Source organism: Schistocerca gregaria, chromosome X (genome assembly GCF_023897955.1).
Source record: "Schistocerca gregaria isolate iqSchGreg1 chromosome X, iqSchGreg1.2, whole genome shotgun sequence".
Classification (NCBI taxonomy): Eukaryota; Metazoa; Arthropoda; class Insecta; order Orthoptera; family Acrididae; genus Schistocerca; species Schistocerca gregaria.
This window is the reverse complement of record NC_064931.1, coordinates 116,621,040-116,641,203: the sequence shown is the minus strand read 5'-3', so window position 1 is coordinate 116,641,203 and position 20,164 is coordinate 116,621,040. Positions and strand designations below refer to the sequence as shown.

Below are 20,164 nucleotides of genomic sequence, written 5' to 3'. Positions count from 1 at the left end.
CCGTATGATATGGGTGCTGTTGGTAGTACGTTTGTGAGGTACTTGGGATCACAATTAGTGAGCATCAATTGGCAAATTTTAAGGTTTTCCATAGCATATTTCATTGTGAGATTATTAGGTAACAGAAAAATGTGTAGGCCTGAGGAATGTAAACACTTTTTCAATATTCTGACTTATTAAGTAACATTTAACTGTTCCCTTGCCAGCCTTTACAGCAAGTATATCTTGAGAAGACAGTCTTTTCTTTAGTTTGATCCACACTTTCTGCTCCATTTTGCTACCTACAACTATCATTGAACATATCTGTTATTTAGAGCTTTTGATTCATGTGCTACCAAATGTTTTATTGTCACATCGTCCGAAAAAAAAAAAATTCGAGATCCACTTTCAGTATGTCTAGCTGTTTTTTTGGAAATATTGGATTTAGGAGCATATTTAATTCCCTTATGTAAAATTTGGAACTCTTCAGAAGACAAATTTAGATTTGATAGATTAATGACACGTTCCGCAAACTATTAATGTTTAGTGGATGTTGTAGCTGGTTTCTGTTTAGATACTGTTCAATTTTAACTTTCTGGCAGAGTTACATCAAGTTTATAATGGCAAGCAAACTGTCTCAGGCTGTGTTATCAAATATGCTAAATTCACAATAATTGCTATGTGAACAACTCTCAGACGTAAATAAATGTAATCACATACCACATACCACTTCTTCATTTATTTATTCACTTAAATTCTCTTGGCAACTTTGCTAGCTTTCTTGGTCACTTCTGTGCTACTTCTTGAACTCAAAATCATATTTTGGTGTTAAGTGTAGTTTTAAGCACCAAACAGTTTCATTATTCACCTTTACTAAAGCAGCAGCACCAAGTTAATATTTTTCTGTCCAATAGATAACATGCTTGTTGTAACTGTTCCACAACCGCATTCCATAGACTCCTTTCTCCCCTATGCCCTCCCCCACTCTTCCCACCTGAGCCCGTTTTGGGCCTGTTCATTACATTCACCAGTTTGAACATAAAATATAGCAGTTTGTGCCATTACTCACGCAACATTTTTGGCTTATACATTCCTATACCTTTAATCTTTGAGTATAAAATGATATAACTTGTGAATTACATTATGCTTGTGTTTTCATACTGATACAGTTGTAAAATATCACATATCTTTGAAAAACAATCTTTTTATAGCTATAAAATCCCGCTGGTGATGTGTGAACTATCTATTTAGTATTAAGTTATCTGAAGATGGCCTAGAAAGCCATAAGCCAGTTCATAACGAACTATAAAATAAATATTATTGTGGCACATCAATACCGTGTATTCAAGTTTTTAATATGTCTGTGTTCCTCTGAATTGCAACCGAATATTGCATAAATATTATTTAATTTGGTGTCGGTGCTCTGTGCAGCATTCTGAAAACATTCGTGTTGAGTGATGAAATGGAAATCTTGATCTGAAAGAGGACTGCATCAAAAAGCAATTGCATTTCTAACTAAAAGAAGTTGAGCATACACTACCAAGCCAAGAATATTTCATCTCATCTTTTTATGAAGGACGTTCAGTAAATAATTCAACACTTTTTTTTATCAGTGAATTTCAGCAGAAAAAATGTGAAATTTGCTGTGGTATATCATGGAATATTCCTGCTTCAACCCCTATAGTTTCACGAAGTTCTGATAGGCGGCGGTGCTATATGTAGCCTTCAAAATGGTGTCTGTAACAGCAGTGGATTCTAAGCAGAGAACAGTCATCAGGTTTCTTTTAGCATAAGACCAGAGCATTGTAGGTATTTGTAGGTCCTTGCAGACTGTGTACAGAGAACTGGCAGTGAACAAAAGCACGATGACTTGTCAGGCGAGGTGTCTGTCACCATCGCAGTGAGATCACGCAAACATGTGTGATCTCCCGCGTGCCGGGCGGCTGTACGCACCTGTGCCTACTGCAGTGTTGGAACATGTGGACACACTCATTGAAGGTGATCGATGGATTACAGTCAAACTTCTCACTGCACAACTGGACTTCGCTGTTATTAGTGCCAACACTTGTCCAGCAGTTGGGGTACTCAAAGTTGTGTGCCCACTGGGTTCATCACTGTCTAACAGAAGAATATAAAGTGTAATGAAGGATACACTCTGTGGGAAGCTGTATTTGGATGATAGAGAAGTTATTGATGCTGCAAGACATTGGCTCTGCTGTCGACCAGTAGAGTGCTACCTCGTGGGCATACAGGCCCACCCAGTAAGGTGACATAAGGCTGCTGCATCGAATATTGCCTGGCTTGTGTTCCCAACCCAGCTCACAGATTTTTCTGCTGTGAGCCAGAGACTTCACTGCAGTTCACGTTTATGTGGGGGAAAATGTCCATAGGTAGAACATTATCTCGTTTCTGTGAATATGCTGTTCTCCCAATTTGTGTTGAAACAATAGTGTAGTGAAACAGATTAATCCTGTATAAAATTATCTCAGTATACTTACCACATAAGGTTTGAGTGATAACTCAAGCTTTTGATGACGTCTTTGTCATCATTGCCAAGATCATCCTCACGTCTGTGAAATCTTCCTCAGACCATCCTGGTAAAATTCAGAAACACTGTCTTCTTGCAGGTACACATAAAGTGCTATGTGTTGCATACCCACAAACTGATGCACAGTTCTTCACCATTGAAATATAACGCCAGACTGGTATTTCAGTCACATTTGGGTGCTTAGTAGATTGCATTTCATTATCACCCATTACAGAACCAGTGTTTTATGCCATTATGCATTCCCTAACATTTTATGTCACTGTCTGTCTGTTTGTGTCTCCTTTCATCTGCTGGTGAAGTTAAATTAGATAAGTTGTGTATGCCCTATGTTCTGTGTTCAAAGATGTCTGGAACCCCAAGATTATTAGCTACATTGGGAGATATGTTTTTTGCAAGTTATTGGTGCTGCCTTTCTGTGAAATATAAAGTGTGTTCACACTCAATACATGCCTGTTATCATTCAATCCTATCACAGATTGCTTACAATAACACACACACTTGTGAGAAGTATCTATTTTTATCATTTCACCTCTGAAAAAGAGGGAATGATGAATGGGTGTACAAATATACTCACATTATCCACCCACAGAGATTTGAAATTTCATTTTATGTTTTCCTCTAATAGTTACTTTGTGAAAGTAGCAATGTGCTTAAGTGATAATGTTATAGTGTGCAAATTATTGTGAATGATTTAGTACATATTTTTTATAATTGGCACCTGTTTGCAATGTATGTATAAATGCTAATATCTTTGTATGCTTTCTGAATAATTACTATAGACCATAAACTTTTATTACAGTACAAACACGATTGCCAACTTACAATAGAACTGTTGGACACTGAAGAAAATTCTCGATCTGAGGCAGAGCCAGATGAAAAGTGGCCAGCATTTGGAGAGGGATATAGTGCTAGTGCTGCTGATGGAGTCGGAGGTAGCCAGACAAGTGCAACAGTAACAGCATCGGAAATTCGTGACCGTGATGATGACCGAATGGACCTCAGTGCAGAAGATAATGATGAGGTTGTCTCATAGTTGTCAGGGTTACTGTAATTTTGATGTAATTGTGTAAATGATAACTGAAAATAAATTGGTTCTTCTTCTGATTTGTGCTTCTGTTTAAAAATAAATCTGTAATTAAATTTCTGAGGGTGCCTAAAAGGCTTTGATGTTGCTTGCAACTTTGGCAAAGTTGTTTCGTAGAGATAGTAAGGGGGCTCTGTAGACTGGTGGCTTGTTTTAATAACTGTGATGCTGAAAGATATGATGCTGAGGAACACTTATTTGTGAATTGTTGATGTTCTGTAAAAATGTAGATGTGAAGCAGATATTCCTTGTTTTCAATATTACACACCGTAATATTACTGATTATTGCATTGATGCTGCAGGCAGAACAAACAAACTAAAATGATCAGTAATAGGAATTCATTTTTGTACAGTAGTATCAATAAAATATTGTTGTACAGTTCACAAAATTGACTGTAATTTTAATTAATATTTAATGTCTTTTTGTAACTTGGTTTAGTAATTTTTCCTTGTCTTTGAATAGCAAAGCATTGTGTAGTCATCTCTTGATGAATGTTGCATTAGATGCTCCATTGTATGTCATATTCTACTGATCCTGCTGTTACTTTCATTATGTTAATACATGTTCCCAATTCATCAATTTTGGTGATCTTGATGATGACACAGAGCCTGCATTTGCATGTGTGATTGTTGAAATGTGTATACAGACAAAAGCCAATGCTAATGTCACAATGAGTGTTATTTTCACTGCTTTAAAATGATAATTATCCATCTGCATGCAGTGCCCAGCTTCTGTTTTATTTTCTCATATATGTGTTTGGTCACAAAGACTGTTAATTTCTGCATAATGCATCCATTTTCTTTGTTACCATTCCTATGCATACATTATATACCAGTTTCTACAGAATCGGAGCATTCTGTCACATGTGTATGTCATTCCTGTCATCAGACAAGATTTAAAGAAGAGTGATTATATTGTAAAAGGAATGAAGTCTGTCTGTAGAAAAGGAGCATTTTGTCAGATGCAGTGCTTCCATAAGTAACAATAAACACCATATTTATCATAAAATATTTCTTTGTAGTGTCCTTTTAATATAATTTTACAGGCTTAATTTATATTTATTTAAACTTTATGTTCATCAAATGTGGTTTGACTCTTTGTGTACATATATGTGTGCTGTTTGTGTGCATGTATGTGTGTGCCACAGAGCTCACATGTGCATGTGTGTGTTTCTGTGTATGCAACACATAACTGCCTAGCCTCCAGTAGACTTGTCTTCTCACACACACACACACACACACACACACACACACACACACCAACTAACTGCCTAGCCTCCAGTAAAATTGTCTTCAGACACACACACACACACACACACACACACACACACACACACACACACAAGGTGCTTATATTAGGTCATCTATTACAGTTTAACCATGCGAAAGGAAACATCTTTTCACTGCTGCACCTGATCCAGGTGCAGATTAATCATATGTGATTTTGATGTTTTGTAGAAGTTGTTGAAGAATTAACTAACTAAATATTGTATGCGATGACATGTTCGTATTGATTTACTGAAAAAATCATACTATGTAGTTACAAATTGATCCAGTTGTCAGATTTGCAAGCAAAATATCTTTGAAGTATCTTAATGCTGTGTAATGTATCATGAAGTGTAGCATTTGCAATCAGTCACATGAAAACCTGAAGAAGTGCCTCATGAAGATATGATAAATTAATACAGTGGGGGGGGGGGGGGGGGGGGGTGCGTGTGTACATGCATTTGTGTGTGTCTGCGTGTGTGCACATGAGAGAGAGAGAGAGAGAGAGAGAGAGTGAGAGAGAGAGAGTGAGAGAGAGAGAGGTTTTAAAGTGTTTTCTCGAGATTATGTTGCTCGTTTATGTTAATGTTGCATACATTTTTCCCTTTTGCATGTCACATAAAATGTATAATCTTGCCTGCTTGATGGAAATTACATTAAGGAGTCATAAATAACTGATTCAGCACCAGCTGCAAAATAATAATCATACTTACCCTAATTTAATTTATTTTGCATTTCAAGTGACATTGTTATCTTCAGATATACACTTGTTGGCAGGGGCACTGTTTGTCTCAGCTCGTGTATATAGTCATGTTGTATTCTCTGTTTTTTGGCCTCAATTTTTCTGCAGTTTCAGATATACAAGGTGTAGAGATTAAGACTTAATAAGACTTTCATTACAGTTGCAAAAGATAATTTAATCTGTGCAGTTTGTTCATACTATTTCTCCATGAACTCTGCTGTTCTGGCTGATTTGTTTCCTCTTCCCAAATCAGCCAGTTTTTGTAATGCTTACTGTTCTTCAGTCCTGTGCATCATGTGACTTAATTCATCACTAAATAATTCTAGTTTTGGGGAATAAGTCCTTTGTGTCTTGTGTTACTTCTCTGTTTCTTCTAGGATGTAAAATATTATCACTGTGGTAATTACTGCAAAGTTTCTGCCCCAAGAATATTGCGCACTTGGGAGCACAAAGGCTTTATTTCCCTACTTTCTGAAAGCACTAAACGGAAAGAAATTGTAAACAATATCTACATAAATTCATACTTTCTTTTTCATGAAACCCCCTTAGAGTCCAAAATTTAATCATATCTACAGGGCAGATCTGTATTAAACAGTCTTGTTCTACATCTACATAAATACTCCACAATTACTGTACATGGTGGTGGATTATTCATTTTTCCAACTTATTTGATAGAAGAAAAACATTGAAATTGAAAAGTACAAACTTTCATTATTTGATTTACGTCACTTTGTGTTAGGAAATTTTTTATAATAGAGAACGAGGAAGCTTTGTAGCTCTAATTACAACCCGGGCACATTTACATAAAAATGTAGTCACATGTAGGTCTTAAACTTAACATTCTCAATATTTGTGAGAAGGACGTGGCTGTGTCCTGAGGTATGCAATAATTTTAGTATTGCTAAACTATCTACATCAACTTTCTCACTCGTCACAACTGCTTACAAAGGTCTAAAGAATCAGAGTTGAATAATTCTTCATCTGTGTGTGTGTGTGTGTGTGTGTGTGTGTGTGTGTGTGTGTGTGTGTGTGTGTGTGTGTGTGTGTGTGAGAGAGAGAGAGAGAGAGAGAGAGAGAGAGAGAGAGAGAGAGAGAGAGAGAGAGAGAAGACTCATGCACATACCTTGTCATGTTAGTGGAACATTTAATATTTTGTTGAGCTTAATGTGGTAGTAGCAAAACATTGCATGTTGTAGTGGTGTGCATGTTAAGGAGGTGGGAGGTGTGACAGTGTGCAGTAGCAAGGGACAGTGTACCATGTGGTGATCCAGCCAATAGCATCATTCTGTTGTGTATAACTCTAGCATTCATTTTATGGTATTTGCAGCACATTTACCATTAATTTTCATGTTAGTTTATGTATGATGTTAATACTTAACCACTGAGTGTTCATTATAGGTATAAAACATGCCATGCAAATAAATTTATATAGGGAGATAGAGAAGCAGGAACAGTGGCCTAATGTGGCACTTACCTCAGGATCACCAATTAACAGGTTAGGCAACAGCTGGAGACTGTGGTGTGAGACAAAGCAGAGAGGACACTGGTGGTGTCACAAAGTATGCTCTGACCTCATATGTGCAGGACACATCATACATCTGCCTTCTTACTTGCACACCATTATAAAGATTTACAATGTCTGCCATTTTTTGTGAAATGACTATAGAAACATTATAAACACAGAGTACTGGGATTTGCACTAGGCCTGAAATTTATTGGGACAATTTGAAAGAATTTCCAGCCTGCAAAATGCTGTCAATAGTAAATGTGTTGTTGCTATTCTGTGTTAACTTGGAGAAAATGTAAACCAGATGAACATGTCATATGTGCTAAAAAGCTCAATGAGCAAGGAAGAAGGTTTCAAACAAATGATCCATATAATACAATGTTCAGTTTATTGGGACAATTTAAAAGAATTTCCAGCCTGCAAAATGCTGTCAATAGTAAATGTGTTGTTGCTATTCTGTGTTAACTTGGAGAAAATGTGAACCAGATGAACATGTCATATGTGCTAAGAAGCTCAATGAGCAAGGAAGTAGGTTTCAAACAAATGATCCATATAATACAATGTTCAGTGTGCATACTTGTATTACTTTTGTCTTTGCATCTCTGTCCTTGGCAGTGGTCGCCAAAGTACAATAACAAAGTTGCACTAATCTGAGGTTAATAGAGCTAGGAAGCATTTTCAGTGTGACTGTTTGTCTAATATAGAGCAGTGGTGGAAGTGCATAGTTGTTTTTCACTGTAACATGCTTATCTGTCATGTGGTATGTTGAAAAACTTTTCAATCTCTGAAGGGTCAAGATGAATGCATTGTCTCGTACCAACAATAAGAATCTGACACTGCACACATGTTTACAGTCCAGCACATGATACAGCTCAAAGTTTTTTTAAAAAAAAAAGTTTCGTTGTGATTATTACCAAATAAGGTACTGCCACATTTTCTGTTTTCCATGTGTAGGTCTCTCAGGCATTTGTATAAAAAGGACTGTAACCAATCAGATTAATTGCAGTGATTTTTCTGATCTTATTGCTTGTGTTACTGATCAGCTATACAAATTTGTAAAAAAAATAAACCCTACAAGAGCAATGAGTAATTAGGTATCAGCAACAGTGTTACATTGTTTTTTAGAAACAATGGTCAGTTTTTCTCTTTGTTACGATCATATTGTCACTACTATTAACTCGAGTATTTAGGAGAAATAATATTGCGATTGATAAAGAGATTTCTAAGTTTCTAGGCATTGAGCTTTTGTTCAGTTTATTAGGTCCAATAACACTGTAGTGTATTCACATTGATTTTACAGACGTCAAAAGTTTGGAGTATATCAGAATTGTTGAAAATTGTTAGGCTTACTCTCATGCACTGGTTTGAGAGAGAAGAATTGCCTCCAATAAAAAATTGCCTAGTGCTTTTGTCATAAGGTACAATTCCTCGAATATACAGATTTGTCACAGAATATACTTAAGATACCATTACTTTACGATTTTGTATTGTAAGTAGTTCAATTTGTCATGAAATATTAGATATTCATCATCTCCCTTAACTTGTCTGTTCTTCTGTTTCATTAATCTTTACTTCTATGTAATAACAAGCCTCTCATTTCAGAAAATTGTTGGGTACTATTATTGATTGTTTCTTTTTTTTACTCTAATTATTGTCAGTTCTTTCATTTCTGCCACATGCAATGTATACTGAAAACATTTCTCATTGTATCCTTGATAGTGATTAGTGTCATAAGCATCTTTATAATAAAAACCTTTATAAGTCCTCAATCTTCACTGAGTATGTTATGACTTCACAAAGCAATGCTACCAGACTGTATTTAGAGTGACTTTTGAACTGCTCATGCAATTTCATTACGAATTATAAGTTGGGATCCTGTTGTTAAGATTTTTACTTTGTACCAAACAAATATCATGCAGACATATATAAAAGTGAAGGAATCAGTCAACTATGTAGAATTTCATGATTCGTATAGAAGCTTTAGATCAGATGAGAGCTTTAGCCAGTTTTACTAATATGACTAAAAAAAACAACTTCAGAACTTTTGATTTTGCGTCTTAGCATTTATTTGTCTTGCTGTATATTCATGAATGATAATGCCACATGGTTAAGATGAAGAACGGAAGGGGGAAATGTCATCAGCTATTTTATTTGGTTGTATAGGCAAAATATTTTTTGGGGCCTCTTACACTGTGAAAATAGTGCTGTGTCTCTGAATGATATCTGTACCCATGTTTTATCTTCCAGTTAAGTAGGCCAACAGAGGCAAGGTGTCATTATTGTTCACTTGTGTGCTCAAAATTATACACTTTTCTCTTAGTTTGGAAACTGAATACTGTGTCCCCACTTTCCTTCAGTGTTTGTAACACCTCATGACCTGCTACATAAAACGATGATAAAAATTGGCAAATGGTCACAATCACTTCACTAGAACAGTCCATTCCACCATAACTTGTCACGGGCTTAAGCCAATTTTATGTTGCTCCATTTGCCTTTTGATATGACACACAAATCAGCCACAAAATCGGTAGTGTAAAGAAGCAGCAATCTCTTAACATGAGAGCTTATTTTTTCATTAATTTCTTCTAAAAGGATACATATTCTGCTGCTTGAAAAAGAGCTTTTGACTCAAGGTACTAAAGTTGTATTTTTTGTTGTAGTGAAAATATTATGGATTGGTTCCCATCTTTTGTCACCATTTTAAGGAAGGGTTCTTGGTAATGTGACTTCTATATCCATTTCCTTCAGTACTGGACTTTCCTATTATTGCTTTAATACACACCAAAATTATGATTCACCAATAGTGCCTACACATTGACAGCTCCCACCATCTGTGCATAACTGACTATATTACACACAGCTGTGGTTTCCATGTACACTCCACATGTACCTAAAGTCCTTTTCTGTTCTTGTATTATACTGGTCTCTCCAAAACCTCAATGATCTCTGTCATTTGATCTTATAAATGAGGAAGTCTATGCTGTACCCCAAGAGTCCCAAAGCTTTTGGACACTGACAAATTCTCTCTCTCTCTCTCTCTCTCTCTCTCCCTTTCTTTCTTTCTTTTTCAGCTCTGTGTTGTCCTGAAGACGATTTTATTCTAAGTTCTATCTAACCTTCTCACAGTTTCATTTGGACATCTACAGGCAATATCCTAGTCTGATTGCAAGAGGGCACTGTCTGTAAAATACTAATTTTATATTTAGGAAGAGTAAGAGTCAAACCTTCATTGGTGTACCCTGATTTAGGATTCATATTCTTCTCCCAAATCACTTTGGATGAATGATTTGATAGTTTCTTAACAAAAGGCTGCAGCAATTTCCACAACACTCTTCTCTACAGGTCCTCCCATAACTTTCCATGTACACAATTTTTCATATATGGCCTATCACGATGTCCTCCTATCACCACTACAATAAGTTATTGCACTCCCATTGTTGGCTTTAAATTCTCTAGTAAAGACAGTCCCCACTGGTGATATCAGTTGTGTTATTTGTCACCTTTGTTGCAGCACTATTTCACCTTTTGCAGTAACATGATATCTAATAAGTTATTCACCAATACAAATTACAAATTATCATTATGAAACAAATCTCCACAGCCAGAGTGAACCATCTTCGCCATTAAAAACTATTCAGTCTCTCTCTCTCTCTCTCTCTCTCTCTCTCTCTCTCTCTCTCTCTCTCTCTCTCTCTCTCTCCGTTTATAGCATTTTCCAATAGTTAGTCCTTTAGGCAAGCCAATAAACTTCCACAAAGGTCATCATTCTGTATACATGACTCTAAATTCTCTCAACTACATGAATTCTTTCTGCTGTATACTTTCAAGCTTCTCGCAAAACTTGAACTATTCTACTGCTCCATGTCTTCTATTCTGTTAGGCAAAACAGTTCAAAATACCACTTCAGTCATATGCTGTGGAAATGGGTGACGCGCGTGCCAATTTAACCAACCATTTTACTTGGTCCTGCAAGTTTCATTTTTGATCAATAGTTGTGCATATTTTTGTTAGTGTATGTCATAGTTATTAATAGCAAAATATAAGTTGGCATATATTTGAACATTTTATTAAGTCTATCATGACTATAAAGTTTTCTGGTAACTGATCTAGTTTCAGTTCTATTACTTTTGATGATGGAAATGTGTTACAGATAAACAGTCTTTCTCAAATGTTATAATTGGAGATACAAGTTGCTTTCAGAGTAATTCTGGTGTGTTTCAAATTTGCACTTATGAAAAGCTCATTTCCCTTTTGAGAAATATAACAATTAACTAGAAGATAGAATTTGAGTAGTGCCATCCACTGTTTTGATACAGGTTCACTTTGGGTCATGAGTTGAGTTTGATTCTAGAACTTTTGGTTTTGACCAATACAGGTGAAAAATATTTTTCTGTCAAATAAGAAGTACTGTCATGTACCCCTCATGAAAACTTTGTTTTGGATTCCACATGAATTATTTACTTCGCAACTTATGTCTGTCAACCTCTTTGCTTTGATTCTTTACTCCTATTTAGGCTCTCCTCTTATCTCTGATTTGTTGATTGTCATGGCTACAACTTCCAATTTCTCAGGCTTACCTGCACTGTCCTTTCTACCACACACACACACACACACACACACACACACACACACACACACACACACACACACTGAATACATTGAATAGAACCTCTGTGGTTATATTTAGTGATCAAGAAGTGATGGGAGTTTTTAACACCTTAGTAACTATAATGCACTCCAAAAAACATCTGTGACATGCAAACTGATGTGTACTCTTCAGCTCAGTTTGTAATTTAGCCTTTATGTAATAATATAAATATATATTTAATGTCTTCTTCATGCAAGCCACAAAGAAAAAACTGTCACTAGAAGTCATATTCAGTAAATATTAGGCTCTAGCATCACAAAGTGATGTTTGAGCTAAAATTGAACTACCTGTGAAGTTTGAACAGAATAATTATTGTAATATATTTGGTGACGTATGATTCTGATATGTTCCCCAAATTGTATCACAAAAAGTGTTTTGTCCAGTTGTAGGAATCCATTATAATATTTTGTAATTGAAGAAAACAATAAGTGGGGCTTCAACATCAGAAATAAACCTCAGTATGTGTGTTTCAGTCTTATTCCTTTAGATGGCCTTAATTGATATGATTGGGTATTTGTTTTGATTTTATAGTCTTGCACCCACTGTTCGCCACTTGTTATGATGTCAGTAATTCTGGATAATTAGTGATATCAGTAAGCAGTTTCTCAACAATGTTTTTGTTGGAAATTGAGCAATTGCTGGACTCATTTCTTGCCTGAAATGTGTGTCAGAAATCACTTGACCCATATCTATCATTTACTTCATAAAGTCTCTTTGAAAGTAATTTTATACTTTACTTGCTTTCTGTTTTCAATGATGCTTGATAGATAGCTTCTTTGGTTAAAAAAAAAAAAAAAAAAACCTTACACATTTCATTGCTTATTACCATTTTGACATAGACATTGATGAATATTGACTAATTTTTATAATCAAAATAAATAAATTACCAAGTGAGGTAAAATATATTTTGAATACATAATATGTAACACAGTAATAAGAGTGCAGTGTGGCTAATAAATTGCACATACACCAAATAACGATACCATCAAGTATAAGAAGGATGAGTGTAATTGAAAGTGGCCACATTATCTCCTGTTTTGGAGGAGGGGAGTAAAATTACCATCTGGTTATTCTGATTTGTGTTTTTCTTTATATCACACCACATGAACACTGGATTGTTCCTTTGATGGGGTACAGCTAAGCAACTCTCCATTTCTAATGACATTAATATACACAGGATGTGAAGTTATAACCTTCCTGTCTACGTACTAGCAATGAATGCCATACTAAATGTAGAGTAAAATAGATGATGATTCTTTTTTATGACACGGTGTTTGCTGAAGGAAGTAGTAAGTAAATTAGAAACTAAGTCATTAAATAATTTATGATTAAAAGTCACCACTCACTGAATGGCAGAAGTGTTGAATCATCAACTGAAACACATAAAACAAATAGAAAACTTGCTAGCTTTCAGGATAGATCCTTTGTCAAGCTATAGTACAAAACATACAAGACCCCCTCCCCCCCCCCCCCCACACACACACACACACATGGAAACCTTGTACATTGCTGGGTGGATTCATACTGCCACAATTGCAGATCAGTAGGTGGGCTAAGGAGGGATGGGGTACAGGGGGAAAGACAGCTAGTTTGTTGGGTAGTAATATGGGACAGAGGTATGACAGATGCCAGTGGAGAGTGGCACACGGTGATGGTGATATCAAGACAGGGCATTGGGAGGAGGGGAGGGGGAGTGACAACACAGAGGAAGAGGAAACTGTTGTGTCAAGGGTATCAGGACAGTGTGTTAATGGAGACTGAGGCCAGGATGGTTATGGGAGCAAAGGATGTGTTGCACGGATAATTCCAATCTGCGTAGTTTGGAAAAACTTGGTGGTGGGCGGAAGGATCCAGATAGCCCGGGTTGTGAAGCAGCCATTGTAATCAAGCATGTTGTGGTCAGCTGCATGTTTTTTTGTACTGGGCAGCTGGTTGATTGTCAGACCAACAAAAAAACTGTGCAATTATAGCAGAAGAGTTGATATACGACATGACATATTCCACACCTGGACCTGTCTCTGACAGGGTAGGATAAGACTGAGACAGGACTGGAGTAGCACTTCTGACTCCAGTCCTTTCACAGGCTTATCCTACCCCATATGAGACATAGCCACCTGTGAAAGCTGCCATGTGGTAAGCCAACTCTGCTGCAGTGATTGCACAGCTTTGCACGTCGGTATGACAGCCAACTAGCTGTCCACCAAACTGAATGATCATCATCAAACTGTGGCTAGGAACAAAGCTGACCATCTAATGGCACAATATGCAGTTTAACACAACATGCTCTATTTCAGTGGCTGCTTCACAACCTGGACCATCTGGATACTTCCCATGGCCATCAGCTTTTCTGAACTACACAGGTGGGAATTAACTCTTGCAACACATCTTTTGCTCCCATAACCCCTGTCCTCAATCTCCATTAACCAATTGTTCCCACACCCCTTCCCAGTCCATGTTTCTACGTCACCTTCATCATGCGCCACTCTCCACTGGCTCCGGTATCTGTACATCACGTGCCTAGCCAGTGCACCAACCACCCCTCCAAGCCACCAGCTAACCACCCCCAACCCCTCTTTCTGGTTCCCACCTCTGTCCCCTCTACATAACCTATTCCACCCCACCCCTATCTAGTCCACCCGCCGAACTGTAATCCCTGCATTGTACATCTAGTCGGCACTACGTTCTCTCTCTCTCTCTCTCTCTCTCTCTCTCTCTCTCTCTGTGTGTGTGTGTGTGTGTGTGTGTGTGTGTGTGTGTGTGTGTGTGTGTGTGTGTGTGCGCGCGCTATTTGGTGAATGGTCTCCTGTACTCCTAAATTATTTTCATTCTACCAGAACTTTCCTACTGTATTTAAATGAAGACTTTAACTTACTTCAGGCAGATTTTGATGTCACAGGAAAGTCACTAAGTATTTATTCTTCTCCCTTACCTGGATAGTCATTGATATTACAATAATACAAACTGGATTCATGTGCACCACACATACAGTAAAAACCATTTTTTTTTTATTGCTTACGTGGCTGAAGTTACGGATAACTTTAAACTAAGAGAAAGCAATTTATATCATTTTTATTGTAGGTTTATTTCAGAGGCTGTTCTGAAAATTTAATTGACCTTCCTCCAAGTTTCCTTTCTAATTTGATGTTGATGTGGAGGTTCTTATCAATTGGTCCACAAGCATTCTGCTATATGAAGTCATAGCAACCGAAAATATCTTTGCAGCATATTAAGGATAAATATAGTATGATTATTATGATTCCCTGTGGCATTTCATACAGAAATAAAGCCTGCATAAAATACATCAGGATCCTGTAGATTACAGAAAGTTTTTCTTCTTTTGCTTAAGAGAGGGAGCATAATGCACCATTTTTGTATTTAGTTCGATTTATAACTTCACTGGGTTCCACGTAGAAGGACAATTGCAAACTTCACTCTTGACACACATGCCAATGGCCAGCAATATCCCTACAAAATTTTGATGTTTTACACTTAAAAAAATAGATTAGTGTCATATCTTTAAATAAAATTTCTCTGAATCTATTAAACTGAATAAACTGGAAGGTAACTGAATCAAAAAGTTTTAATCGCAACAAAACATAAAATGGTACTAGTAAAATCCTTAGTTGCTTAGATGCTTTTGTGTGATCTGTATGACATGTGTTCTCCATGTAAAAGTAACTCTTTTGTAGATTACTATTTTATATTCCATGTTTGGTATGTGTTACCTCTTGTTTGACCTAATTTTTTCAAATTGGTAATTCATTAGGATACATTTCAGTACTAACATATCAGTATATTAGATATTATATAAAGTTGTTTAATCTATCATTACTTCCAGTTATTATTCAAGCCCCAAACTATTAATATTTCTCAGATATAGAAAAAAAATCATAGGAGACAGATTAATAAACTGGATTTTATTTTTTCCCTCTGCTGTATGACATACTGCATATATAGCACTATAAGAATGAGTTCATAACACAGATTTAATTTTGTGTACCAGCTGGAATCAGAAATTGGCAGTGCACAAAGAAGGAAGCCAGTATTCTTACCTAGAAATGTTCGTATGTGGAGACAACGTTCAGGTCATTTGGGTATGCTGACAGATTATTCAGAAGATAGAATGGGTGATAGAAAATATATATGTGAACTGGAGGACAAGCAGGAAATTGATGAAAACCAGGAGGATTCTGAGAGAAAAAACAGTGAAAGGTAAGTAATCATCAAAATATTATTTTTTTCTTTATCTTGACTTGGTATAGAGCTTCTAATAGTACTAATATTGTGACATTAATGAGTTAGATTGTGAACAGCCTCCAAAAATACCAGTTCATGTGAATTCAAATTGTCAGAGTATGTTGGGAATGGATTAAAAAGCAGCATTCACCATAATATACTGCCAATACAGGAGAAATGCACTTGCTATTTGCATTAGAAAATAGTAATATTCAGCCTTTCAAGCACGTTAAAGTTCCCCATTTTCTAGTAATCTAATTCATTGTACATAAAAAGTCTACACATATAGATAAGTACACTGTTTACTCTTGGGCAGTTAGGTTGCACATTGAAGCATCTGTCCAATACTGCACTAACATAACTTCTTGTTTCAGGCCTTACAACAATTGCCTGTATCTCTGCAATAGAAAATATTGAATATTATCCATCCATGAGGGCGTGCTGGAAAGTAATGCCTCAAAATTTATGTGAAAACTCTTCCAGATTTTTAAATAGAACAAAGGTTACTAACATTCTAAATCCTTACTCTTCATGTCTACATATTTATCTTTCAAGATAGTCACCCTGGCGACAAACATATTTCTCCCAATGAGAGACCAATTTGTTGATACCATCACTGCGGAACATTTGACTTTGTCGATGGAGCCACAACCTCACCTCTGCTTGCACTGCTTCATCACTATCAAAACGAAGTCCTCGAAGGTGTTCATTAAGTTTCAAAAACAGTTGAATATCGGCTGGAGCCAAGTTGGGACTGTATGGAGATTGATAGATGACAGTGTACCAAACGCATCTGGTTACTGCAGATTGTTGCAGCTCTCGTTTGTTGTCTGGCAGTGTCATGCTGAAGGAGAGTGTGCTTCAAGTGTGGACAAACTCTTCGAATTTGAAACTCAATTTTGAGGAACTGTTTCTCGCACTCTGTCATAGTTAAGTTACACATCATCAAAGTATGTGCTACATCAAAGAACGTGCTACAGTTCGGAGCCCTGTAGTGGCAGAGGGTTGCTAATACATAGACATGAAGAATAAAGATGTAGAATGTTAATAATATTTGTTTTATTTAAAAAGCTTTAAGAGTTTTCACAAAAATAAAGAAAATCGGAGGCATTACTTTTTAGCACACCCTCATACATAGGCAATGCTGTCATTAGTAATGGCAGTTTAAGGATAACTGGATGAAACTTGATGAAATTCTTATTCTACTAGCATCAAAATGTTACCTTTATTCTGACTATTTCCACGGTCATTGTGATGTTATTGTGTCCAGTAAAAAGCTTTCAGTGTGTGTCAAACTATTTCCCATTCATAATTAATGATGACATACACTCCTTTCTGGCATTAACTGTGTATGTCATCTGCTTCCCGAGCGAGGTGGCGCAGTGGTTAGCACACTGGGCTCACATTCGGGAGGACGACGGTTCAATCCCGTCTCCGGCCATCCTGATTTAGGTTTTCCGTGATTTCCCTAAATCGCTTCAGGCAAATGCCGGGATGGTTCCTTTGAAAGGGCACGGCCGATTTCCTTCCCCATCCTTCCCGCACCCGATTTTGCCCTCCGTCTCTAATGACCTCGTTGTCGACGGGACGTTAAACACCGATATCCTCTCTCTCTCTCTCTCTTTCTCTCTCTCTCTCTCTCTCTCTCTCTCTCTCTCTCTCTCTCTCTCTCTCTCTTTCTTTTTCAGCTCTGTGTTGTCCTGAAGACGATTTTATTCTAAGTTCTATCTAACCTTCTCACAGTTTCATTTGGACATCTACAGGCAATATCCTAGTCTGATTGCAAGAGGGCACTGTCTGTAAAATACTAATTTTATATTTAGGAAGAGTAAGAGTCAAACCTTCATTGATGTACCCTGATTTAGGATTCATATTCTTCTCCCAAATCACTTTGGATGAATGATTTGATAGTTTCTTAACAAAAGGCTGCAGCAATTTCCACAACACTCTTCTCTACTGGTCCTCCCATAACTTTCCATATACACAATTTTTCATGTATAGCCTATCACGATGTCCTCCTATCACCGCTACAATAAGTTATTGCACTCCCATTGTTGGCTTTAAATTCTGTAGTAAAGACAGTCCCCACTGGTGATATCAGTTGTGTTATTTGTCACCTTTGTTGCAGCACTATTTCACCTTTTGCAGTAACATGATATCTAATAAGTTATTCACCAATACAAATTACAAATTATCATTATGAAACAAATCTCCACACCCAGAGTGAACCATCTTGGCCATTAAAAACTATTCAGTCTCTCTCTCTCTCTCTCTCTCTCTCTCTCTCTCTCTCTCTCTCTCTCCCTCTCTCTCTCTCTGTGTGTGTGTGTGGGGGGGGGGGGGGGGGGGGGGCAGGGAGAGGGGGTGAACTCATATTGCTGAAAATCATTGTCAAGCATAAATACAAATCCAGACCTCCTGCATATCTGGAACAGTTGTCTTAAATAAGCCCATAAAAGCTTGTAGATGTCCTGATATTCAGAGACAGCAAAGGACTTGGAAGAGCAGTTGAACGGAATGGACAGTGTCTTGAAAGGAGGGGTATAAGAAGAACATCAACAAAAGCAAAACGAGGATAATGGAATGTAGTAGAATTAAGTCGGGTGATGCTGAGGGGATTAGATTAGGAAGTGAGACACTCCAAGTAGCAAAGGAGTTTTGCTATCTGGGGAGCAAAATAACTGATGATGGACGAAGTAGAGAGGATATAAAATGTAGAGTGGCAATGGCAAGGAAAGCGTTTCTGAAGAAGAAAAATTTGTTAACATTGAGTATAGATTTAAATGTCAGGAAGTCGTTTCTGACTTGGAGTGTAGCCATGTATGGAAGTGAAACGTGGGCGATAAATAGCTTAGACAAGAAGAGAACAGAAGCTTTCAAAATGTGGTGTTACAGAAGAATGCTGAAGATTAGATGGGTAGATCACATAACTAATGAGGAGGTATTGAATAGAATTGGGGAGAAGAGGAGCTTGTGGCACAACTTGACTAGAAGAAGGGATCGGTTGGTAGGACATGTTCTGAGGCATCAAGGGATCACAAATTTAGCATTGGAGGTCAGCGTGGAGGGTAAAAATCGTAGAGGGAGACCAAGAGATGAATACACTAAGCAGATTCAGAAGGAATTAGGTTGCAGTAGGTACTGAGAGATGAAGAAGCTTGCACAGGATAGAGTAGCATGGAGAGCTGCATCAAACCAGTCTCAGGACTGAAGACCACAACAACAACAACAACAACAACAATAACCAGAGATTCTCCCATGTGATATGCAGCAGCGTGAATTGAAAGGATGTCATGTAGAAGCCAGGCTATACCACAGAACTGACAATTTTAGTATCAGTAGAAGCACTGACGTGAATGAAATAGAACTGCCCTAGATACCTGCTGAGGAGGAAGTAAGTGCTAGGAATATGGAATATATGATGAGGCAGTTTCTTCAGCAACCAGCAACTTATAATCTATACAGGACAAGGCTATCTAAATAACCTTCACCACACATACAACTGTCAAAACCAGTTTTGAGGAGTTTTTTTACTGAAAGCAAGCTTGTACTAAAGCAACATTAATAGCACTTCATTGAAAATGTGCATAGCATCAAACTGTGGCCAATAAAAGTGTGTTTCTACATTTAATGTATACCCAGATAATATGAAACATGGTTAAAGGAAATCAATCCACTAGCATCAAGATAACTTGATCTCATGTCGGGAATCTTACAAATCTCAGGTAATAGGGAAAAAACTAAGTTTTGCATTAATGTATTTATTCTCAAACAGAATTGCTATGCTTGAGCACTAACCTATGTACCCGACTGTTGTAACAAACAACTTCATTACTTACAGTTGGATTAGTGATGGTCAATCTTATAGGTTTAAACAGAGCAAATGTAATAGAACATTCTGAAAACATTTCTGTTATTTCAAAACCTTTCAAATTAGATAACATTCTTTTCCAGAATTTTTGTACGTGCATGAACAACTGCACTGTTTCCTTACTCATGAGTATGTCAAGCATATATGTATTTCCTGTGTTGAATGAGTCAAGCACTCAAAACTCTTTCATCATCATCAACTCAGTCACTCTGATCACCACATTCAGTTCTTATGATCTGTCTATACTTTTTCCATTGAATTTGTTTGTTTCACCATAAATTAC

At 37.0% G+C, this 20,164-nt stretch overlaps 1 protein-coding gene across 1 annotated transcript in view; it reads left to right on the top strand.

Moving 5' to 3' along the window:
* LOC126297921 (uncharacterized) overlaps positions 1–20,164 on the top strand; it is a 264,238-nt gene that overhangs the window by 231,892 nt on the left and 12,182 nt on the right. The window contains exons 47-48 of the mRNA XM_049989236.1: positions 3,327–3,548; positions 15,778–15,986. Coding sequence (XP_049845193.1) covers positions 3,327–3,548; positions 15,778–15,986 — 431 coding nt within the window. The remainder of the gene's footprint in view (positions 1–3,326; positions 3,549–15,777; positions 15,987–20,164) is intronic.